Source organism: Podarcis tiliguerta, assembly GCF_965153285.1.
Source record: "Podarcis tiliguerta genome assembly, chromosome: 13".
Lineage (NCBI taxonomy): Eukaryota > Metazoa > Chordata > Lepidosauria > Squamata > Lacertidae > Podarcis > Podarcis tiliguerta.
This window is the reverse complement of record NC_139546.1, coordinates 21992047-22017224: the sequence shown is the minus strand read 5'-3', so window position 1 is coordinate 22017224 and position 25178 is coordinate 21992047. Positions and strand designations below refer to the sequence as shown.

The window sequence follows — 25178 nt, the reverse complement described above, 5'->3', positions numbered from 1 at the left end:
TTAGATATGTTTTGCTTAACGCTTCTGACAGTTCCTTCACCCACCCATGGGATTTTGCCCATGCCAGCAAGGAGGCCATGTGACATGCAGGACTCTGGGAAGCCAATATATCTAAGTCCCATCTTTGCTAGGAAGTTGTTTGACAGCTTTGAGCAAGTCACTTGGACTTAGTTGTCTCTCTCCTCCCCTCTACCTGTCACTTTGTAAAATGATCATAATAGCAAATCATCTCAAGTTGCATGCACACACCATACATTCAAATTGCTTGGCTTCTCCCAAATAATCCTGGGTAGTGTAGCTTGTTAAGGGTGCTGGGAATTGTAGCTGGGGGGGGGGTAAACTCGTGTTCCCAGGATCCTTTGGGTGGGAACTTTGTTCTTTAACTGTATGGTGTGTATGCAGTCATAATGAGAGCAGTGGGCTGATAAACCATCAGCCTTTTAATGGATTAATAACTTTGCTAGTAGGGATAGCTATATATAGGTGCTTTTAGAAATACTGAAAAGAGGTGCAAGAAGTTATTTGCACACCCCCTTTCGCGATACAAACCCATCCAAGGCAGTTTTCAAGCAATGCAAAAACACATAAAATAAAATAAAAACCCACAGCAAACGAGAGAGAGAGAGAGATATGCCAAAAATCTCAGAAACCTCATCAGGAGGGCTTTAAACTGACTAATGTGGGGGAGGGAGACTGTGCTCCTGAAGGCAGGAGCCTATCAATTGATGAAGATGATCATCCAAATGTCATAGACCAAATGGAGCAAACAGCAAGCAGACCTAGTGGTGGGAGGAAAAAATCCTTAAATAAGAGACACGGGGGAATGATTAATGGACTTCAATGTCTGTACACTAATGCACAAAGCATGGGAAATAAACAAGATGAGCTTGAGCTCTTGGTACAGCAAACTAAATATGACATAATAGGCATCACTGAAACCTGGTGGGATAAGTCCCACGATTGGAATGTAATAATGGAGGGATACAATCTATTTCAGAGAAACAGACCAGACAAGAAAGGAGGAGGAGTGGTGTTATATGTCAGGGATGTGTATACCTGTGAAGAGATCCAAGATTTAGAACCTCAAAGCCAAAGTGAGAGCATTTGGGTGAAAATTAAGGGAGAGAAGAATAACAGTGACCTCATTGTGGGAGTTTACTATAGATCCCCAAGCCAAACGGAGGACATAGATGATGCCTTCCTGGAACAAATGGCCAAGCATGCAAAAGGAAGGGAGATAGTAGTAATGGGGGACTTCAATTACCCGGATATTTGTTGGATGTCAAACTCAGCCAAGAGCATAAGGTCAAACAGATTCCTCGCTGGCCTTGCAGACAACTTCATTGTCCAGAAAGTGGGAGAAGCAACAAGAGGAACAGCCATTTTAGATCTGGTCCTAACCAATGTTGATGACCTGGTTAGTGGGGTAGAAGTGGAAGGATCATTAGGCGCTTCTGAAGTTTACTATACAACGGAAAGGAGCAGCCAAGCATATTAGGACTCAATTTCTTGACTTTAAGAAAGCCGACTTCATAAAACTTAGGGAAGTGCTGGGTGAGATCCCATGGACAGTAATACTAAAAGGAAAGGGAGTTCATGATGGCTGGGAGTTTGTTAAGAGGGAGATAGTAAAAGCACAACTTCAGGCAATACCAATGAGACGGAAACATGGAAGGTGCCTAAAGAAGCCAGGGTGGCTATCTAAAGAACTTTTAACTGAGTTAAGATTAAAAAAGGATATGTACAAAAAATGGAAAAGGGGGGAAACCACCAAAGAGGAATTCAAACAAATAGCCAGCACGTGTAGACACAAAGACAGAAAAGCTAAAGCACAGAATGAACTCAGGCTTGCTAGAGAGGTTAAAAGCAACAAAAAAGGCTTATGGGTATGTTCGTAGCAAAAGGATGAACAAAGAAACAGTGGGGTCACTCAGAGGAGAAGATGGTGAAATGCAAACAGGGGACACAGAAAGGGCTGAACTCCTCAATGCCTTCTTTGCCTCAGTCTTCTCCGATAAATAAAACAATGCCCGACCTGAAGAATTTGGAGCAAATGATTCAGCAGAGGAAACACAGCCCAGAATAACTAAGGAGATAGTACAAGAATACTTGGCTAGTTTAGATGTATTCAAGTCTCCAGGGCCAGATGAACTGCATCCAAGAGTATTAAAAGAACTGGCAGATGTGATCTCAGAACCACTGGCAGTCATCTTTGAGAATTCCTGGAGAACAGGCGAAGTCCCGGCAGACTGGAGGAGGGCAAATGTTGTCCCTATTTTCAAAAAGGGGAAAAGAGAGGACCCAAATAATTACCGCCCAGTCAGTCTGACATCAATACCAGTGAAGATTCTGGAGCAGATCATTAAGCAAACAATCTGTGAGCACCTAGAAAGGAATGCTGTGATCACCAATAGTCAGCATGGATTTCTGAAAAATAAGTCATGTCAGACTAACCTGATCTCATTTTTTGACAGAATTACAAGCCTGGTAGATGAAGGGAACCCAGTGGATGTAGCCTACCTTGATTTCAGCAAGGCATTTGACAAGGTGCCCCATGATATTCTTGTAAAGAAGCTGGTAAAATGCGGTCTTTACTATGCTACCACTCAGTGGATTTGTAACTGGCTGACTGACCGAACCCAAAGGGTGCTCATCAATGGTTCCTCTTCATCCTGGAGAAGAGTGATTAGTGGGGTGCCACAGGGTTCTGTCTTGGGCCCGGTCTTATTCAACATCTTTATCAACGACTTGGATGATGGACTCGAGGGCATCCTGATCAAATTTGCAGATGACACCAAACTGGGAGGGGTGGCTAACACCCCAGAGGACAGGATCACACTTCAAAATGACCTTGACAGATTAGAAAACTGGGCAAAAACAAACAAGATGAATTTTAACAGGGAGAAATGTAAAGTATTGCATTTGGGCAAAAAAAATGAGAGGCACAAATACAAGATGGGGGACACCTGGCTTGAGAGCAGTACATGTGAAAAGGATCTAGGAGTCTTGGTTGACCACAAACTTGACATGAGCCAACAGTGTGACGCGGCAGCTAAAAAAGCCAATGCAATTCTGGGCTGCATCAATAGGAGTATAGCATCTAGATCAAGGGAAGTAATAGTGCCACTGTATTCTGCTCTGGTCAGACATCACCTGAGTACTGTGTCTAGTTCTGGGCACCACAGTTCAAGAAGGACACTGACAAACTGGAACGTGTCCAGAGGAGGGCAACCAAAATGGTCAAAGGCCTGGAAACGATGCCTTATGAGGAACGGCTAAGGGAGCTGGGCATGTTTAGCCTGGAGAAGAGGAGGTTAAGGGGTGATATGATAGCCATGTTCAAATATATAAAAGGATGTCACATAGAGGAGGGAGAAAGGTTGTTTTCTGCTGTTCCAGAGAAGCGGACACGGAGCAATGGATCCAAACTACAAGAAAGAAGATTCCACCTAAACATTAGGAAGAACTTCCTGACAGTAAGAGCTGTTCGACAGTGAAATTTGCTGCCAAGGAGTGTGGTGAAGTCTCCTTCTTTGGAGGTCTTAAGTTCTTAACCCGAGATAATATTTCTGGGTTAGCGGAGTCTGTAACCTGAAGCGTATGTAACCTGAGGTATCACTGTATTGCATTGTGGAGAAAATTTAATAAGATTTTTTTTTTTTTTTTTAAGTACTCTTTCACAAAATGCATGTAGCAGGATAGCTCAGTTGGTAGAGCATGAGACTGTTAATCTCAGGGCCCGGGGTTCAAGCTCCATGTTGGGCAAAAAGATTCCTGCATTGCATGGGGTGGGGAGTGGATTAGCACTCGATGACCCTTGTGGTCCCTTCCAAGTCGACAGTTCTATGATTCTATGAATGTAGAGCTGCACAGAAAGAGGCTTCTGTTTTGGCCTTTAGTGATACAGGTCGTCTCAGGTTCAGCCCCCAGTATTTCTTGGTAGCGAAAGACCCCTGCTTGAAATCCTTGAGAGCCAACTGTCAGTCATTGTAAATAAACAGTAGCAGGGTTAGGTGACCTGATTTGGTATCAGCAGTTTTCTATCTTCCTTATCTGCCTAATAGTAAGTACAGAGCCGGTAGCTGGTAACTACTCCAGATTTTGTTTCTCATCAGACGAGGGAGTGTTCTTGTAAATGTGGCGGAAGATTCATTCATTCACTCATTGCAAAAATGCCCCAGCCTTTTCTGTTTTTTCCCTGAATGGCGCCTACAGCCTCGTTTTTCTAACAAATACACCCACACCATCCACCTTAAATGCGCTGTTACGCCGTCCAAGTTGCTGCAACACAATTTGGACTCCCACCTTTTCCCTGCGTTTGCCGCTTTTTCCAAATCTGATACCAGATTTCCCTTTCTTTGCTGTTGAGAGCTTTTTCCTCTTTTTTTTTTTAAAAAAAATCCTGTCTGCGTGGTGTTTTGTTTTCCCAGTTTGTGGCTATGACTGTTAAGTTCTGTGTTGTATGAGCTCGCCATCTGTGTGTTGGGTTGATTGATCCACCTTCTCCCTCAGCGTCTGATAGCTGAGAAGTCTCACTCAGTGGTTATGTCACAGATTTCCCTTTTCACTTTAGCAGGGAGGCGTTCAAAACAGACGGTGAAGGAATATATGTATGTCTTTCTATAAGGAAGTGTACAGAGGCAGCTGCATCATGAAATGGGGCAAAATGGCTGCCTTGGGTACCAGGTGTTGGGGTGCTGCTAAAGGAAGGGTGGGGAATCCTTTTCAACCTGAGGGCCACAGTTTCACAGGGGCAAGCTTCTGGGGGCCACATCCCTAAGGTAGGTGGGGGCCAGAGGCAAAAAGGGGTGGAGCCATGGGTGTGACTTACCTTTGTGTAGTAGGCTACATTCCAGCCATGCAAAATCCAGAGCTACACACACACACACACACACACACACACATCTCCATCCAGGAAAGCAAAAGCCATTCTTAAAACCCAAGGACACTTAGCTCTGTTTCTTCCTTCTTTTGTTTTATTTAATTTACTAGCAGCCATGCACCTGCTGTTGCTTGGGAAATCTAAGCTCCCTTCCACCAAATCAGCGCTGTTTTGAAATCTGTGGTTGAAATCAGTGCATTTTTGAAAGGTTCAGTCCGCCATCTTGATTCAAAATGGCTTCCAGTTGTATCCAAAAGCCTGCTCCTTGTTCTGAGGAACCAACATGCGAAATTGTACATCTTGAAAGATGTACAAATGCATAGCAGACAACTGATCAAAATCATTTATATTATATTATATTATATTATATTATATTATATTATATTATATTATTATTAATTTGTCTTTATCCTCCTGTATTCCAGGTGAAAACTATTCCCCCAGAGCACTTCACAACAGTTAAAGCCAGTTCTCAATGCCACTGGCAGATGCTGTATAATGTGCATAAATGAAAATAAGACACAGGCTTCCAAACTATTTTTGAAAAAATAAAAATTCCCAGACAAAGGGGAGGAAAAAAGCTTAAAAGAAGGAGCCATGCTGTGCTGTGTCTCACTCCTGTTTCTTGCCATCTCCCATAGCTGGAGTTTGCCAGGCACTGGCGTTTCCTGCTAAACGCCCGTCTGTCCCTGATTGTGCCATGGACTCCATGTTTGAAGATGACATCAGCATCCTTACCCAAGATGCTTTGGTCCAGGAGGACGACTGGCTGGACAGCCCCAATACCGACCTCTCCAGCGAGATGTGTTCTGCCTCCCACTTTGCTCTCATCACGGCCTACGATGACATCAAGAACCGCCTGACAGGACTGGAGCGGGAGAACGCTAGCCTGAAGCGGAAGCTGAAGATGTATGAGATTAAGGTGAGTGGCGGTTTGTAGATGCCTTTGCGCCTGTTTGGTTTCCTGGTGATCTGTTAATGGTTTGACGGGTCAAACCCGGTAGGTAGCACAAGTGGCTGATATTTTAAATAAATAAATAAGATTACATTAGCCTTCTCTTTAAACATGGAATTGAGCAAAGACCAGTCTTCCTTTGGCAGGGTATTCTGTTTAAATATTTTTAATGGCCAGTTTCTTTGAAATTGATGATCAAGGACTTTGAAGCTGCAATCCAGTAAACATGTACCTGGAAGCAAGTCCCACCGAAGTCTTACTTCTGAGTAGGCATGCAAATGTTTCCCACTGCTAAAAAAAATGTGCAACACCTTTATGGCTGGTTTTGATTGTTACTGTACATCACCTACTTGTTTTTATCAGTCTTCTGTTCAAGGCGCCAGTGTGGCACAGTGGTTAGAGTGTTGGATTACAGCCAGAGTGATCTGGATGCGGGTGGCGCTGTGGGTAAAAGCCTCAGCGCCTAGGGCTTGCCGATCGTAAGGTCGGCGGTTCGAATCCCCGTGGCGGGGTGCGCTCCCGTTGTTCAGTCCCAGCGCCTGCCAACCTAGCAGTTCGAAAGCACTCTCGGGTGCAAGTAGATAAATAGGGACCGCTTACTAGCGGGAAGGTAAATGGCGTTTCCGTGTGCAACTCTGGCTTGCCAGAGCAGCGATGTCACGCTGGCCACGTGACCCGGAAGTGTCTGCGGACAGCGCTGGCTCCCGGCCTATAGAGTGAGATGAGCGCACAACCCTAGAGTCTGGCAAGACTGGCTCGTACGGGCAGGGGTACCTTTACCTTTACCTACATTGTTGGCGGGGGGGGGAGGTAATTGCAGAAAGGCAGCATAAAAATATTAAAACAAATATAACATTAAAGGGGGTGAAGGCCATGCATGCTGCTTCGAGTTCACTGGAGGAAAGGTGGTATAGGAATAGAATAAATAAATAAAATTAACAGTTCCCATTATGAGAACCAGTGTGGTGTGGGGTTAGTATGTCAGGCTTGAACCTGGGAGACCAGGGTTCAAATCTCCACTCAGCCATGAAGCTGAGTGTGAGAATGAGATAATATTGTGTGTGTTTGTATATAGATATATATTGAATTAATTGCTGGTTTTATATTTTAAAATTTGCTATTGCGCCTGAGGTTTGGGCTGTGGCCCATGAAATGTTGTGCCACTACATGTCACTTTGTCTTTAACATTAACCCATGTTGTATAAAACCTGTACAGTCGTACCTTGGTTTTCAAACAGCCTCGTTCTCAAACGTTTTTGCTCCCGAACGATCGAAATCCAGAAGTTTTCGAACGTTCTTTTGGAAGCCGAACATCTGACGGGGCTTCCATGGCTTCCGATTGGCTGCAGGAGCTTCCTGCAGCCAATCAGAAACTGTGCTTTGGTTTTCCAATGTTTTGGAAGTAGAATGGACTTCCAGAATGGACTTCTGTTCGACTTCCAAGGTACGGCTGTACTTTAAATGCTTCATGCTGCTTTATTATTGTTCCCCACTTTGCCTGCTTTCCCCAATATTTCTGCAATGTGCATTTTCTTTTTTTAAGAGAGTAAATGCTTGGTGTTTTTTTCCTTGTGCTCCTGGGCCTGCAGTTCCCACTGATTAGCGAGTTTGGAGAGGAGCGCATCTTCCCAGCCTATGACTCCAAGGAGGCCTCTCTTCTGAAAAGCGAGAAAGCCAACCTCCAGCAGCAGCTGAATCAATTCCAGCGCGAGGTGAGCAGGGCTTCCCGACATGCTTGGAAAGGAGCTTTTAAAGAGCGAAAGCACTTGACTTGGCCATCTTGGCTCGTGGCTTTTTGTGTTATTGTCTGTAATAGGTAAGACGTACGGGACGATTGCCTCGTGGATCGCGGCACGTTGCTCAAGAACATGTGCCTGCAAATTTAGTTATTAAATTCCTTTTGCCAGCTTGGTACCCCAACAAAATCACAGGCAAGGGCACAGTACTATATTAAGAGCCGCAGAAAATACTGAAAGGCATACAGCAGTGACAATGATGTATTTATAAGACGAGGCAACTTTTTATTTCAAGTGTACGTTTCAACAGGGTTTACAAAGGTCCATAATAGCACAAGAATCATATTAAAGAATGCTCTAAGCAGCTGACAAATATCATTACCCTTGGAAAACGTACATCTCAGCAAGGCCTACAAAAAAAACATCATCATCATCATCATTATTGGTAATGCTCTAAGCAGCCAATGACAGGCTTCTGGATAGCATTCTGTTTGAGAAAATCTTCTCCAGATGATAACACCTGAAGTTCTCACAAATGGGAGGACTTCAAGAATGGCTGTCTCTCCAGAGAAGTTACTCTATTCCAATGCAAGGATCCAAAATTTTGGGCAGGGTTTTTTCTTTTTCTGTGTTTGCCAGCTTGTTATCCCTGTCCATTGAGCAGCAGTAGTGACCCCCCCCCTCCCCAAATAATCTTACTTTCATAAACATGGTGGTGCAAAGTGTGCCAGCTTTGGTCACTGGTTGTTATGCTAGATAACATGTGCCCACGTAGCAGCCCCTGATGGCACGCAACCCCCCCCCACAACACACCATGGAGGCAGGGCATCCAGGTGGGCGGGGTGTGCCACCCGAGCAAATGCATACCTCCTAGAAGGGAAGCAGCTTGTGTGTGCCAGCCCAACGCTGTTGGAAAAAGCATTGTGGGATGCGCTGTCCGGAGGGCGCCCAGGACGAGGGAGGGAAACCTGCAGGCCAGCTCACGCCAGCCGCTCCCCTCCTGGGTGTCCCTTCCAGGTGCCCCACTGGCGGTGCGCCCCACACTACTTTTTCCAGCAGCGCTGGGCCAGGAGGGATGCAACAGCCAGGGTGCCCTGCAGGCTGGCACACACCACGTCCGCAGTGCACCTAGTGATGTTTTTTTTAATAGTGCTGGGCCCACTGGAAGGCACCCAGCAGCCCATGGTGCCTCGCCCCCTTGCCCGTTCCTTCCTTTTACTGCAGAGGAGTGGTGGGAGGCACTAGCTGGGGAAACCCCCAGGGGAAGAGGGCTCAGAGCCAGGGGATTGGTGGTGGGACGACAGTGCTTGGTCAGAGGGAGAAGAGGGAGCGTATTGGGAGGAGGACGTGTTGGAAGCTGAAGCGGCAACAGGGTTTAGTGAGCAGGAAGAAACTGGGGCAGAGAGCAGACCAGGCTCAGAGGCAGGAGAGGAGGGGAGCCGGGAGACAGAAATGAGGCAGGCTGCTGAATAATTGAGGGAGTCTCCCCCTCCTGCTGTGAACAGCTCCCCTCTCCCAGAACATGCAGAGAAGTGAAAAGAGCAGAGCAGAGGTTCTGCTACTTGGGAAAGACCCCGGAGAGGACGAGCCTTAGAGTGTGGTGGGAAGGCAGGGACCTTTCAGTCCTCGCAACTGCCTTCTTGGAGCAAGACCTACTGGGAAGAGCTTCTGGGATCACTAGGCCTGTGCTGTTTTGGTTTCTGGAGTAAAGAGTTTCCACTGACACCTGATTTTCCTTTGCTTGCTGTGCTACGCTTGACTCCAGCTCCTGGCACTGGTGTGCGGAGGGACTCGCTCCCTCCCCACATCAGTGGCCCAGGAAGTCTTCCAACCCCAAAGGAATCATTATTTTAGTGGGGCAGCACCTGTCATGTGGAACTTCCTGCCTGCTGATGTCCCTACCTTCACTGTACTGTTTTGGATGCTTGCTAAAAACTCACTTCTTTTTCAGCAAGCCTGTTCCAGCACATGACTTGGTTTTATTAGGCTTATCTTTGCTTTCGGTGTGGACAACTGAAGTTAAGACTGGGGGAAATGGGGAACTGAAATTGGCAGTGCTCAGCAACCTTCAGGTCCCAGGTAGCTTGACCACACAGATCCTAAACGTGCTGCTATTTCTGCAGCAAACAAGGAGTTTGCTGGAGTGTGTGTGTGTGTGTGTGTACCAGTGCTGAAGTGAGTAGTTCACACTACATATTTTCCTATTTAGGTGGGGAGTGGACAAACTTTGCCCAATGCACCTCTTTAATTCCACTGCAGTTTCGTGGCAAAGGGGGGAGAACACACTTTACTGTTTCAACTCCCAGAAATTCCATAGCACAGAACAGGTCCTAGCAGCAAAGGACAGGCAGGAAGATAGGGTTTCACATGTCTCAAAGCACACCTTCAAACTAGGTGAGGCTGGCCTGGTTTGTACGATCAGGTCCCTGCTTAATAAGCCACGATATGCATGAGCTGCGTATATGGAGATTCTCTGCAGCAGCTTTCCTCCCTCCCCACTTTTGCATGAGAGACTGAGCAAACCAGGACCCAGCTGTTAGCCATAGTTTCCCATTATGTGCAAACTCATAAACTATGGTTAATGGCTTGCAAACTACATATTACCTGCCGTTTTGCAGGCGCACAGAATGGGTTAATTTTTGGATCCTGGCTTGTTCAGCCACTTACACGAAGGGCGGAGCAATGTGGCTGAAAAAGGATTGCTTGCAGCTGCACACCGCTCATTCATATTTGATGGACGCTCCTCAAATGACACATGTACCTGGCTCTAAATTCAGTGTGGCTTATTGCCCCTCTGACTCGTGCTTCATGTGGGCTGCCTGCTTTGTTTTGTTTTCAACTACCTACACAGTTATCAGCACAGCTGTTGGTTTGGCACCCACCCCCTCCCATCCATAGCCATTTAAAAAAAACTTAAATCTACTCTGAGAAAGGCTGTGTGAGCATGTGGCTTTATGATCGACACAAGGGCCAGCCTATCAGCTCTGTGCATTGTAGCCTTGCTCTCGGAAAGTTCGTTTCACGATTGATTCCCAGGGCTGGCAGGCCAGGTCTGTGCAGATCTGATCCGAGCCAGGTTGCCCGTGAGCTTAATCTGGGGCAGGAGGTGGTAATGAATATCTAAAAAGGCAACGAGTGTGCTGTCGCCTTGTCTCCAGCCTTAGTGATCAGGCAGTTCCAGGATCATATGTTGCTTGCTGCTGCTGCTGCTGAGCCATGATTTCCGCCTTTTTTCTTCCCCTCCACCCCCGCCCACCAGCTGCAGAAAAGCAAGGAGAGGGAAGAACAGCTGGGTGAGATGATCCAAGCCTATGAGAAGCTGTGTGTGGAGAAGACTGACCTTGAGTCGGAGCTGGGGCAGATGGTGGGTTTCATTTAGCATTCTGGCCGGATGCAAGGCATGCTGTAAGCCTCCTTTGCATGTACCTGTTTGCATGACGTGTCTGTAAAATGAGATGGGGCTCATGTTTTGTAGCTGTTCTGGCTTGCAGCACAGCTTTGCTGCTGCTGCTGCACACTTCTGTTTTGAAACGAAGATTTGGAGAATCTGCAAGATGTCCAACCCGAGGAGTTCAGTTTCTGAACTTTTTCTCATTTCAGTTGTTCTGGCATCAGGTGGCAGGTTTCTTGGGCAGTAAGAAAGGCTTTTGCTTTGTCTGATTTTATGATAAGTTTTTAATTTGTGTTTTCCCTCTCCCCATAAAACAATCTGCCACGATTCTTAAGAATGGAGTGGTAGAAGACTGAAAAAATAAAAATGTTGACTTTGGGTCACATTAATCATCCATTTGGACTCGACTCTTATGCTCCACTTACAGTCAGCCAGAGTTTGCTGGGAGGTTCTAGGAGAGGCATGGTCTTTTGACAGGAATGATCAGGGAATTTAGGAAGATAAGTTGCCTACCACTAAACCACTGAGCCTATTGGGCTTGCTGATCAGAAGGTCGGCAGTTTGAATCCCTGAGACGGAGTGAGCTCCCGTTGCTCTATCCCAGCTCCTGCCAACCTTGCAGTTCAAAAGCACACCAGTGCAAGTAGATAAATAGGTACCGCTGTGGTGAGATGGTAAATGGCATTTGCATGTGCTTTGGTTTCCATCACTGTGTCCCGTTCACCAGAAGTGGTTTCTTTTTTTTTTTTTTATAATATATTTATTGAAGTTTTCAAATAAAGCATATATTAGATAAGCACAACTTGTCATTGTCCATTTAACATCTCTCAATTGTTACATGGGACTCCCCCACACCTCCCGCATACACTTACATCATTATTAAATTAATTTCAAACAAATTATCATTTAACTCATCTTAATTAATAATCTTAATTTGGTTTGACATATAATTCAACCTTAAATCTAATTTAATGGTAGACAATTATCTGCACTGGCATCCAATTCAACACTCAGCCAAATTACAATATTTTTGTAAATAAATCTTAAATTCCCTCCAATCTTCTTCCATCCTTTCTTCTCCCTGGTCTCGAATTCTGCCGGTCATCTCGGCTAATTGCATATAGTCCATCAGTTGCATCTGCCATTCTTCCACAGTGGGTAGCTCCTGAGTTTTCCAATTCTTGGCAATTAATATTCTTGCTGCTGTTGTTGCGTACATAAAGAATGTTCTGTCCTTTTTTAACACACTCTGGCCGACAATACCCAGGAGAAAGGCCTCTGGTTTCTTAGTAAAGGTGTATTTAAACACCTTTTTTAATTCATTATATATCTTCTCCCAAAAGGCCTTCACTCTAGGGCAGGTCCACCAGAGGTGAAAAAATGTTCCTTCATTTTCCTTACATTTCCAACATTTGCTATCAGACGAATGGTATATTTTAGCCAGTTTAACAGGGGTCATGTACCATCTATACATCATTTTCATCACATTTTCCTTCAACGCATTACATGCAGTGAAGTTCAGCCCAGAGGTCCACAACCTTTCCCAATCTTCAAACATAATATTATACCCAATATCCTGCGCCCATTTTATCATTGTTGATTTTACCATTTCGTCATGTGTGTTCCATTTCAGCAGCAAGTTATACATTCTTGAAAGTACCTTAGTCTTAGGTTCTAACAGTTCAGTTTCTAACTTTGACTTTTCCACTTGGAATCCTAGCTTTTTGTCATTTTTAAACACTTCTTTAATCTGAGCATATTGTAACCAGTCTCGCACTTTGTCTCTCATCTTTTCTAAACTCTGCAATTTCCAGTTGTCACCATCCTTTTCTATTATCTCCCAATATTTTGGCCAGTTGGCCTCCATATTGGCTCTTTTCCAAGCCTTAGCCTCCAGGGGTGACAGCCACCTCGGAGTTTTATTCTCCAGTAAGTCTTTATATTTTGTCCAGACATTAAAAACTGATTTTCTGACAATATGGTTCTTGAAGGCCTTATTTATCTTAGCTTTATCATACCATAGATATGCATGCCATCCAAACGCATTATTAAAACCTTCCAAATCCAAGACATCCGTATCTTCAAGAAGTAACCAATCTTTTAACCAGCAGAAAGCTGCAGCTTCATAATACAACCTTAAATCTGGCAGGGCAAAGCCCCCTCTTTCTTTCGCATCTGTTAATATTTTAAATTTGATTCTGGGCTTTTTGCCCTGCCAGACAAATTTAGAAATATCTTTCTGCCACTTCCGAAAGCACTCTGTCTTGTCTACAATCTGCAGTGTCTGAAACAAAAATAACATTTTTGGCAATACATTCATCTTGATGGCAGCTATTCGGCCTAACAAAGAAAGATTTAGTCTTGACCAACTATCCAAGTCTCTCTTAATCTCTGACCAGCATTTTTCATAATTATCTTTAAATAAACTCAGGTTTTTTGCTGTTATGTTTACCCCTAGGTATTTAACTTTTTTAACCACATTTAGTTCTGTCTCTTTCTGAAGCTGTTCCAACTCAGTATCTGTCAAGTTTTTCCCCAAAACTTTAGTTTTTTGCTTGTTTAACTTAAATCCTGCCACTCGACCAAAGTTTTGAATCAGTTGTAGTACTCTTTTCAAACTAGACTCCGGCTCCTGTAATGTCAGAACTAGGTCATCTGCAAAAGCTTTAAGTTTATATTGTTTCGCTCCGACCTGAATCCCTTCCACCAACCGGTCCCCCCTAATCATATTCAGGAGCACTTCCAGAACCGAAATAAACAGTAATGGGGAAATCGGGCAGCCTTGTCGTGTACCTTTTTCAATTTTAAACTCTTCTGTAACCACATTGTTAACTATCAGTTTAGCCTTTTGTTCTGAATATATTGCCTCAATCCCGTTCTCAAACCCCCGTCCCACTCCCATTTCTTTTAAATTCCCCTTCATAAATTTCCAAGATATGTTGTCGAAGGCTTTCTCCGCGTCTATAAAAATTAAAACTGCTTTAGTGTTTATGTTTGTTTGTAAAAGTTCCAATATGTCTATAATGTTCCTCGTGTTAGTAAACATATGTCTGCCCGGGAGAAAGCCTGCCTGGTCTTTATGGATTATCTCACTTAAAACTTTCTTAAATCTTCGTGCCAAAACATCTGCAAATATTTTGTAATCCACATTTAAAAGGGAGATGGGACGGTAGTTCTTGAGTTGTGTCTTTTCAGTTTCTGACTTTGGAATCAATGTGATAAATGCTTCTTTCCACGATTCAGGCGCCTTCTTCCCCTCCATTATTTCATTACTGACCTCCAACAAAGGTTGTATCAAATAATCCTTCAATGTCTTATAGTAGTTAGAGGTCAGTCCATCTGGCCCTGGTGATTTGCCCTGTTTCAGACTCTGGATGGCCTGTTCAATCTCTTGTCGTGTTATTTTGCCATTCAAAATTATTCTATTTTCTTCTGACAGCTTTGCTAATCCATTTCTCTCCAAAAATTGTGTAATCTCTATTTCATCTTGTGGCCCTTGAGTGTATAACTTTTTAAAATACCTCTGGAAGCACTTTCTAATCTCTCCCGGGTTCTGAATGTTCCTTCCTTCAACCTCTAAGTTTGTTACTGTATTTAATCTTTGTCTCCTTTTCAACTGCCAGGCTAGCAGTTTCCCGCATTTATTTGCCGATTCAAAAGTTTTTTGTTTCATTATTTTAATCTTCCATTCTATTTCCTGATTTATCAGTTTGGAATATTGTGCCTGGTAAAGTTTAATTTCTCTCAGAATCGGTTGGGACTTCGGGTTAGATCTTAACTTCTTCTCCAACTCTTTGATACTTTCCAGAATTTTATCTTTCTTTTCATTTTGCAGTCTTTTCTTTAAAGAATTCTGTTGAATCAAGAACCCTCTCATCACAGCTTTACTTGCATCCCAGATAGTTCTTTTTTCCACCGTAGTGTTCAAATTAATCTCAAAATAGTCCTTTAAAGTTTTTTGGGCCTTCTTTACAATTCTTTGGTCTCTAAACAGGCCATCATTCATCTTCCATCTAAAGGAGCCGGTTGGGATCAATGTCATATCCATTCTCAAGGCGTTATGGTCGGAGCATGTTTTAGGGCAGATTTTCACCTTCCTCACCTTAGGTGCCAGACTTCTAGTTATCCATATTTGGTCGATTCGTGTCCAAGTCAGTTGAGCTTCAGAAAAGAATGTTCCTTCTCTTCCCAAGGGGTTTCTAACTCTCCAGATGTCAACCCAGTCCATATTGTCAGTCATTTCACCAGAAGTGGTTTCGTCATGCTGGCCACATGACCCGGAAAGCTGCCTGTGGACAAATGCCAGCCCCTTCAACCTGAAAGTGAGATGAGCGCTGCAACCCCATAGTCGCCTTTGACTGGACTTATCCGTCCAGGGGTCCTTTACCTTTTACATACACTGGCAGTGGTGCTGCAGGGTACCAGATCAGCAGTCTCTTTCACCTCTACTTGGAGAAGCTGGGGATTGAACCTGCGACCTTCTGCATGCAGTTCAGATGCTCTGCCACTGAGCTACAGGCCATGCAGTACATTTGTCCTGAAAGAAGGCATATACCCTATTTTTCTGTGTATAAGACTATGTTTTTCCCCTAAAAAATGATGTCAAAAATTAGGGGGCATCTTATACACGGATAGTGCCAGGGGTGGACTGGCGATTGGTTCTTGCCCCCAAAATAGGGGGCGTCTTATACATGGGGGCGTCTTATAGACAGAAAAATACGGTACATTTTTGAAACAGATTTTCAGCTTCTGCAAGTAAGTCCTTATGCAGTGCTTGAGCTTCTGGCTATTGTTGCTTCCAAGCACAAAAAACAAACAGCTAATTTCCTTAGCCTCACGGCAGTTTGTTATTTGTGAAAGTGCTCTAGCAAAGGACAGTTTCCTTTCCTGGGTCACAATCATCTAACTTCTGGAAGCTCACTAGCAGGTGAGGCAGCCATCCCGGGTTATTTGTCCTATCATGTATTGATCAAGGCAAACTGTTTCTGGATAAGGAAGTCCAATCAATGTTTGCCATTCTTGGCTAATACCCAGGAAGGTGTCTAGTTTAAAAGGCTCTCTACAGTAGTAAAGGTTAAGAAGACAAAAGGGCAGAATAGGGAGGGGAAATTGAAAATTGAAGCTTGCTTTTAAAAAGTGAGCAAGAAGAAGAATTATAGGAAAATGAGGTTTGAGAACTAGAGTCAGGGTAAAACAAAAAGTGAATCTTGTTTAACAGCATAAATGGAGAAGAAAGAGACAGAGGAGGCAAGCAGGTAGAATAGCAAGATAAGAGAATTAGGGTTTTCTCCCCCTTTGATCTGATCAGCTAAGCTGTGGGAGAGCCAGTTAGTTGGTTCAGGGTGCCAAAAGGAAGGAGAAGCTGATGGCGATCAAAGCAGAATTGGGTGTGAAGATTTCAGAGCCAGGAGGATGGGAAATTGGCCTTAAAATTGGGAGCTGTCTAGTCTTTTTCATCAGTTGGCTTAGTGGCAGCTCATTGTCAAGACTTCTGTGCACCAAAGTTAAAGACGCCTTCTTCTTGTTGTTTGTTGTCTTTGTCTTCTTCTTTTTCTCTTTCTCCATTCCGGCCTTGTTCCTCTACAGAGAGCTCTGGTTGAGACACATCTGAATCGTATCCGAAGCTTAGAGCAGCAGTTGAGGCAGAGAGATGGCGGCTCGTTCCAGAATCTCAACTCTCAGCTGCAAAATCAAGAAGTCCAGTATCTGTCGCTTCATGGGAGCCATGGTGATTTAAAAATAATAATAATTCTTGTCCCTTGTAGTCACCTCTGTACTCTTCCCAGTTCTGAAATTTGACAGGACATTTCTGTCTTATATTGCCTGAATTGGGAGGGAGGGTTGCAACTTCAACTCTGAAGGAAAGCTGATGATGTGGTGTATCTACTTACTAAAATCATGGACTTGGGATATCTCGGATTCAGATTTCACCTCAGCCATGAATTGACCAGCTTGCTTTAGGCTGAATTTTGTTCCTCAGCCGCAGCTGCTCATATGCAAAATGGGTAATAAGCAGCTATAATTAAGGTCACAGTATTTTATTCCCAGGGTAGGCTTTTAAATTTCGTTTGTCAGAACTGAACCACTCAACTGCAGCTTGTCTCAGAGTTACTAAGGCCTGAGAGTCCTCCAGAAGTACAACTCCCATTGGCATCAGCCACCATAATCAGTGGTCAAGGATGATGGGAGTTGTAGTCCCAAGGACATTGTGATGTTGGCTACGCCTGGTTTAATTGACCAGTCGATTTGATTCATCAGTTCAGCAGTGTTTAAATTGAATAAACAGGTGCCCTCAAGTAATCAGGTAGCCAGTTAACAATTTGTCAAAACATTCAGATAGGAAGCATCACCTTAAAAGAGGGGTTCCTTTTCTCCCCTCGGTGTGAATGGAAATGTTTTTGCTACGATTTTGCTTATCTATGTCTATCAGACAAAAGGAGGCCAGCATCAGTTGAGTGGTCTAGTTCAAGAGAACCAAAGACAGTTGACATGGATGAAGCCAAGCTAGTGGTCAAGGTCTGGATGGAGGGCAGACCAGATCCAATGCATTGCTCACACTGAGGAGCTGACTTGGATGTGACGGCTTGATGTGGCCTGGTATGTCTCCATTGACCTCAATTGATCACAGGGTGCCCTTAACTACAGAGGCCCAAATCTACCTCCAGAATGCTCTTGTTAATTGAGGTTTGCTAGGCCCTGTTGCTTTGATGTTTTTAGGAGGCTAGTAAAAGCATGGTTGTTTAAAAAGGCCTCTGGCTGAATTTATTTTTAAAGTATTCTAATTTTTTGACTGCTGCCCCCAGGTATTGTGAATTATTATTATGTCAGTGTGGTGACCTTTTTATTTTTTGGTTTGTTAGCTGCCTTGGGTTCCTTTTGTAAGTAGGGCAGGATATAAAATTGTCCAAATAAACGATCGGTACGTTGGCCCCTTACACATCGCGTCATAAGTGCACTTTTTTCGTCTCACGATGACTGTTTTCACTCCTATGCAAATTGACGCAGGTTTAATTGATTCATTTATATTCCTTGGCTTAGCTAAGAGTCTTAATAAGAATACAACGATTTATACTGTAAAGAATAGTCACGTACATGCCTACCTGGAAGTAAATCCCTTTGAACTTGCTTTTGAGTATTCATACACAGGATTTTCTTTCAAAACAATATACGTTAAGTGTTTTGAACACTTAAAATGTGCTTTATAAATGCTAAGTGTCAATATTAATAAATATTCAAGAAAGGTGGACTACCATGAATGTGGAAGGGGAATTGTGTGAGCCAATGATTGTTTTGCACACAGTTCCCTTCCTGGATCAGAGTGCTAGGATTGTCCGTTTGTAGGCATAAACACACACAATAAAACTAGATTCCCACTGATTAACTATTTCTAATCAGAGATAAGTGGCTGGATGAATTGCAGACTGCAGTAGCTAGCCCCAGAGTGTCCTGCGGTACATTTCCAGGGGCCTGGAAAAACAGTCAAAGCATTTATGCCCAGAGGCAAGAATCTAATTAATCAGGCCAGCATAATCTAGTTTGTCGATTCTCTGTGTGTGTGTTTGTGTAAATGGGGGTTTTATTTGTTTTGAGACACAGGCTTTGTTTCTGCCCAGTAGATGGCACTGTGATTCTTGTTTTCCTCGTACATGAAATAGCCTCCGTTTTCAAAAGGTTGCAGAATAAACTTTAGCGCCCCCCCCCCCCCCCCAAGTAGAGCTTTAAAATGAATTTCCCACGGTTGGCCAAGGTTGCAAGGTATTGGTTTTTTTTGTGTGTGTGAGAGAGAGAAAAATTAATACAAAAATTAGCAAAGAAATAAAAACACAGGAAGGAGAAAGAAATGAAGGAGGAGGATGCACCTTCGAGCAGATGCAATAACCATCAGCACATCAACATTTAAGTTGATATAAGCCATCCCAATTCCCGGAATATTATTATGTATCTATTATTATGTATTATTTATTATATTCCACCTTTTCCCCCAAAGAGTTCAAGGTCTAATAATAATAATAATAATAATAATAATAATTTATTTATACCCCGCCCTCCCCAGTCAAGACCAGGCTCAGGGTGATATAAAAACAAATTGATTTAAATACAACTTAAAAACAAGGTTAAAATACAACATTAAAAGATTAAAATGCAACTTCATTTCAATGGAAAACTCAAATCAAAAACTTTTTTGGGAATGAAGACGTCAAGTCTTCACCAAGGCTAACTATCCAGACTGATCCTACATAGGCCAGAAAAAAGCCAGGGAAGTCCCCAAATAGGAGTTCCATCATAGGAGGAGAAAGGGGGGAAAAGGACATGGTTCTCCTCAGCTAATCCTCACAACAACCCTGTGAGGTAGGTTAGGCTGAGAAGCAGGGACTAGCTCCCACCATCACCCAGTGAGCTTCATGGCCAAGTGCCTGTTTTTTATGGGAGATGTTTTTCAAGAATATGATGCCACAGAACATTTTAACACGTGTCAATTTTTTTAAAAAAATGTTGCTCAAGTCTTCTTGCAACTCTAGCTGTGAGAAATTGTCAACAAAATGGCTGCTTGTGGCAGCTAAGTTTGACCACTTTGCAGCCATGTGGAAATATCACTCACCTAAGCTTAGACTTCTTGGCATTAAGGGGAAAAAAAAGATTTATTGCAAAACAGTTTAAACACCAAATTTGTTTTTTCCAAGGGACAGTCAAAGCCAGACTCATTTTTCTCAGCAATGGCACAGCTTTATTTTTATCTTTTTTTAAAAAAAAAACAACAAATAAAATAGTCTGTGCATGACCTTTCCCAATCCCAGAATATTCATTTGGAGCAATGTCTTTAAAAGAATGAACAGGCCAGGCGTCCATAACTAGAAACAAGCTCATTTTTCCTCATCAGAACAATATTGGGCAAGGATAACACGATGATTTTACCTGTATTTCTTGTTACTAAGATTAATTAGTGATGCTACAGCTTTCATTAAGGTTTGTTTATTCATTTGCACCATTTGTATGCTGCCCCATAATGTCTCTGAGCATCCTAAAACAAAGTAAAAAACGGGGGGGGGGGGGGCGGGACCCAAATTAAATACAAAATAAAACATGAACCAGTCAAAAGCTACATAAATATAACAAAGACAAACCTCACTGCACCCCCTAAAGTTAAAACACAGATTTAATAATTATACTACTACTACTACTACTACTAATTTGTTATTTATACCCTGCCCATCTGGCTGGGTTTCCCCAGCCACTCTAGGTAGCTCCCAACAGAATATTAATAATAAGAATAAAAAAGCGACAAAAATCCAAACAGGGCTGCCTTCAGATGTCTTCTAAAAGTCAAATAGTTGTTTATTTCCTTGACATCTGATGGGAGGGCATTCCACAGGGCGGGCACCACTACCGAGAAGGCCCTCTGCCTGGTTCTCTGTAACTTCACTTCTCGCAGTGAGGGAACCGCCAGAAGGCCCTTGGAGCTTGACCTCAGTGTCCGGGCTGAACGATAGGAGTGGAGACACTCCTTCACATATAGTGGCGCCGTACAGGTGATCTAAGTTCTTTAAAAGCCCCAGCTGAACAGAAAAGTCTCCCCTTGACCCTAGCAAGAGCACAAAGATGGCACTAGGAGGGTCTTCCCAGGAACACGGCTCCATAACTGGGGTACCACTCCTAAAAAAAGCAGTCACCCACTTTTGTTCATTTGATGGGGCCACTCAGCTGGGCTTCTGAAGAGGCAGGTACGAGAGAGTAGCAGGGTACACACACTATAATAGGGTTTTTACTTATTACTTGCGTTGAGAACTTTCCAAACGGCAGTAGCTTTGCCCTAGAAGCCTGCTCACCCCTTTCCCTGTTAACCTATTTCCTCCCGCATCACCCACCCAACCCTTGCCTGCCTCTCGTGTTTCCTAGTGCTGGATTGCTCGATGAACTGGCAGAGCCCCAGGGGCCTCGAACAGGTGGAGGGGCTGGAGGTGCAGAGGCTGGAAGTGGAGCTGGAGGAGACGAGGCAGGAAGTCCAGAATTCGCAGCACCGGGAAGAGCAGCTGAAGGCTGAGTGCGAGAGACTGCAGGCGGAGGTGAAGCAGCTGCAAGAGACGCGGGCTCAGGTAAATTTAAAGCCGGTTGGGAGAATGCGATGCGGTGGGGATATTTGTTGTCGTTGTTGTTTAGTCCTTTAGTCGTGTCCGACTCTTCATGACCCCATGGACCAGAGCACGCCAGGCACTTCTGTCTTCCACTGCCTCCCGCAGTTTGGTCAAACTCATGCTGGTAGCTTCGAGAACACTATCCAACCATCTTGCCCTCTGTCGTCCCCTTCTCCTTGTGCCCTCCATCTTTCCCAACATCAGGGTCTTTTCCAGGGAGTCTTCTCTTCTCATGAGGTGGCCAAAGTATTGGAGCCTCAGCTTCACGATCTGTCCTTCCAGTGAGCACTCAGGGCTGATTTCCTTCAGAATGGAGAGGTTTGATCTTCTTGCAGTCCATGGGACTCTCAAGAATCTCCTCCAGCACCATAATTCAAAAGCACCAGTTCTTCGGCGATCAGCCTTCTTTATGGTCCAGCTCTCACCTCCATACATCACTAGGTGTGGATACAAAGGGTGCAAATTCTAGAATGGCCTTTGCGGCTCTGGAGCTGCTTATTCACATGGGAGACTGTGGCAAACTAAGGAACGAAAACGTATTTTGAAATATATACAAGGTGTGACCATAAAGTTTGAGGAACGGTCCTGGAAATCGGACAGCGAGAAATATTCGAACATATAATCGCCATCGGAAACCCACAAAACGCTCACAGTTGTGTACGGCGATGAAGCTGTAACTCGAAAGACAGTGTGCGAGTGGTTTAAGCGTTTCCGCGAAGGGCGGCAAACCATCGAAGATGACCCTCAGTCTGGCAGACCATCGACGAGCAGAACGGCGGCAAATGTTGACAGGGTTCGTGAGTTATTGATGTGGGATCAGCGCTTGTCTGTCTGAATGGTGGCGGAAGAATTGCATATTCCACGTAAAATCGTTACTGAGTTGTCCCACCCTCCATATTCTCCCGATCTGGCCCCACCAGATTTCTTTCTTTTTCCAAAACTGAAATCTGTACCGAAAGGGCACAGATTTTCCAACATTTCACACGTCCAAGCTGCTGTGACGAGGGAACTGAAAGCAGTACGAAAAGAGGACTTCTCCAGAAGTTTCCAACAGTTCTACGAACGTTGTCACCGGTGCATTGTATCAGAGGGGGCCTACTTTGAAGGCCTGTAAGGCATGTATGTTCAAATATTTCTTACTGTACAATTTTTGTGACCATTCACTGAATTTTCTGGTCACACCTTGTAATTGACAACCATATGTCAGGAGTGGTCTGATGGTGGTTTCTGCTCGGCAGGGGGTTGGACTCGATGGCCCCGGTGGTCTCTTCCAACTCTATGATTCTAATTCCTAAAGGTGAGGTTGATAGCGCACCTAGCTTTTAAAAATCAGACCATCTTTGGGAGCATGTATACTACAGGCCTAGGCTTGTGTCCAGACCATACATTTCCCTCCATTCCTCAGTGACCCCTGGGAACTGAAGTGCGTTAAGGATGCTGGCAATGGTCGCTCTGAGGGATCAGCTACAGTTCCTGGGGTTCTTTAGGGAGAAATGTGCTTTAAGTGTGTGATCTGTACACAGCTTCCAAACATCTTGGAAAATCTCAGAGATGGTGGCTTTGTGAGGGGTGAAATCTCCGTGGGAAATTTTCAAGCCCTCATAGGACCAGAGAGTCCATGGTGCTGTGGGAACGTCAAGACCAGATGACTCTGTTTAAGTCCATAGCACAGGTGTGGTTTTGTCATGGGCTGCGAGACCTGTGACATCGAAAGCTTACCTTAACACCTTTCAGTTAATATGCAGCTAGCTTGTGATAAAGATCAGTTCACAGCAACATAGTATATGGTGTATATTTTGTACATATTGCTGTGAATGCAGGGTTTGGGTTTCAAGAATGAAAACAGTTGCCCTGACTACAAAACAACAATAACAACAATGAGCTATATAGGAATAGAGATAGACTTTCATTTTACAGAGTCCAGAAATACAGATCAGTGACAGTTTTATATTGCCACTCGCACAGATATGAGTGTCAACATGAAAGCAGGATGTTGTTAAATTTAATAAAAATTATTGCTGTTGCTAAAATAATATATGGTTTCTGGATTGATTGCACAGTACTCATTCGAGACAAGTGGACTGGTAAAGTACAGCTGCTTTCGTTTAGTAGGCTTTGCTATTTTCTCAAGAACTGATGCACAGTAAGTCTATTCTGAGATACCTGCAAGTGAATGTATGGTGTGGGAGATGATATACTGCAGGTGTTGCTGGACTACAACTCCCAGCATCCCTGACCCTTAGTTGTGCTGGTTGGGGCTGATGGGAGTTGGAGTTCAACTACATCTGAAGAGCCACAAGCTACCTTTCTGTGGTGTGCTGTGACAAGAACAAGACAGATTGTTGAAAAAGGGAGATGAAACCAACACTGTATGTAATATGAGGGGAGTCAGACTGAGTATAGATTCAGTAAGCCCATAGCTTCACCCTGGCCAAGGACAAATTTAGATTAAAAAAAGTGAAGAAGATTACTGACAGTTAAATTATGCAGTAACCTAGGGTTTCCCAAACTGGGGTCTCCAGCCATTTTCGGACTACAATTCCCATCAGCCCTGACCACCAAGCTAAGGATGATGGGAGTTGTAGTCCAAAAACAGCTTTGTGAAACCCTGGGCTACTGCATGATTTAACTGTCAATAAACCTTTTCAGTGCATCCTGGCTCGTATAGTCTGAAAACCCACACTCTGGCTCTGCTTGCTTTTATACACTTCCAATATTGCAATTTTTTTATCGTCTTTGCATTATTATTGTGAGAAGCTTTTTGTGGCCTTATGATGAACAGACCAGATTAAGATGACTTTTAACAAATAAGTACACTTTGCCTAATATATTCCAGTTGCAGAATGCATCTCCCAATCAAGGGGCTCCTCTGTTTGGATTATTATTATGGAAGTGTGAGGTTGCGCTTCCTTCTTTCTACTCTCCCACCCTATTATAACAGGGCTTGTCTTAATGTTTCCTAGGACCTTGCAACGAGTCAGTCGGAGAGGGACATGGCATGGGTGAAGAAAGTTGGAGATGACCAGTAAGTGTCAATTCATATCGATGGGTGTTTTCAGTTTGGTGGGGTTGAATTCCTTGGGCCCCCTCCAGACGCCTATACTCTTGCAGCTGTATGCTGCAGCAACACACCAGACACAATAATAGTGCATTTGCGGTGAATTTGTTTTGCTTTGTGAGTTGTTCTGTGACGCTTTCCCAATGGAAAGTCAGGTCAGCGAGGCCCTGGGACCTTGGGAGCCAATACCTGACCCGGCTAACCTGCCTTGAACTTGCTCATCAACAGTTAGCACCAGGAAAGCAAACTGAGCAGCCACAAAGCTGGCCATAGTCCTTCCCACTATGGAGAGATGTATTGAATTTCAATTGAAACGCCAGTCATGATTGCCAAATGCGCTTCTATGCGTATAAATTAGCTCATGCAATTTTTATGCAAAACTTTTTGGCGGTATATTTTGTTTCAGGGATAGTAAGGATAAGTGACCGCCCTACTTGCACCTCGCCACAAGAGCTTTTCAACAAGGAGGCAGCTGTGTACTTAAATATATATGTTTCTAATATTGTATATTAGAAATATTGTATATTGGTCCTCGCCCTGCACTCAGCTCTCCCTTGTGGCTCCTAGAGGCTGTCAGCATGTGACAGCAACCACCCAGGAAACGGCTTTGATTGACTGGCTAAACCAGGTGAGGGTAGCCAATGGGTCTCAAGCCCTTGTTGAGGTGGGGCTTCCCCTGCATGCGAAGACAGGCTCCAGTATATTGAGCAGATGAGATCAATAGTGGGTCCAGTGGTCTGGAAGATGGTTTCTGCACTTGCTGTAAATGAGGGGCAGATGGGGCTCATCAAACTGGGAAGGTAGCCCATCTAGAAGAAGGAAAACTCTGATCCTAAACCTCCCCCTGCTTTGTGGGATATCTTTGGGAGCAAAAAAGGCTAAGTAAACCAGAGTGGAGTCCCTAAGATGGTTGGATGGCGCCTTGAATGCGTCCTTCCAGCACCTCCTGCAGCCAAGCAGATGCCAAATGTATTGCTCTCCTTTCCTTTGGGGCAGATCAGTGAGGCCAAGAGGGGAGTCTTGTTG

General features: G+C 44.0%; 1 protein-coding gene across 3 annotated transcripts in view; it reads left to right on the top strand.

Annotated features, from left to right (window-relative positions):
- TBKBP1 (TBK1 binding protein 1) overlaps positions 1–25178 on the top strand; it is a 66864-nt gene that overhangs the window by 7813 nt on the left and 33873 nt on the right. For 2 of the 3 annotated variants that reach the window (XR_014504181.1, XM_083408651.1), the window contains exons 2-7: positions 5524–5804; positions 7427–7549; positions 10833–10937; positions 16551–16692; positions 20859–21055; positions 24058–24119. Coding sequence is in view for 2 of the 3 variants with exons in the window: in XM_083408651.1 (XP_083264777.1) it covers positions 5583–5804; positions 7427–7549; positions 10833–10937; positions 16551–16692; positions 20859–21055; positions 24058–24119 (851 nt within the window). In the remaining variant the exon portion in view is untranslated. Of the gene's footprint in view, positions 1–4064; positions 4086–5523; positions 5805–7426; positions 7550–10832; positions 10938–16550; positions 16693–20858; positions 21056–24057; positions 24120–25178 lie in introns of those variants that run through there. The other variant, XM_083408652.1, reaches the window with a different exon arrangement.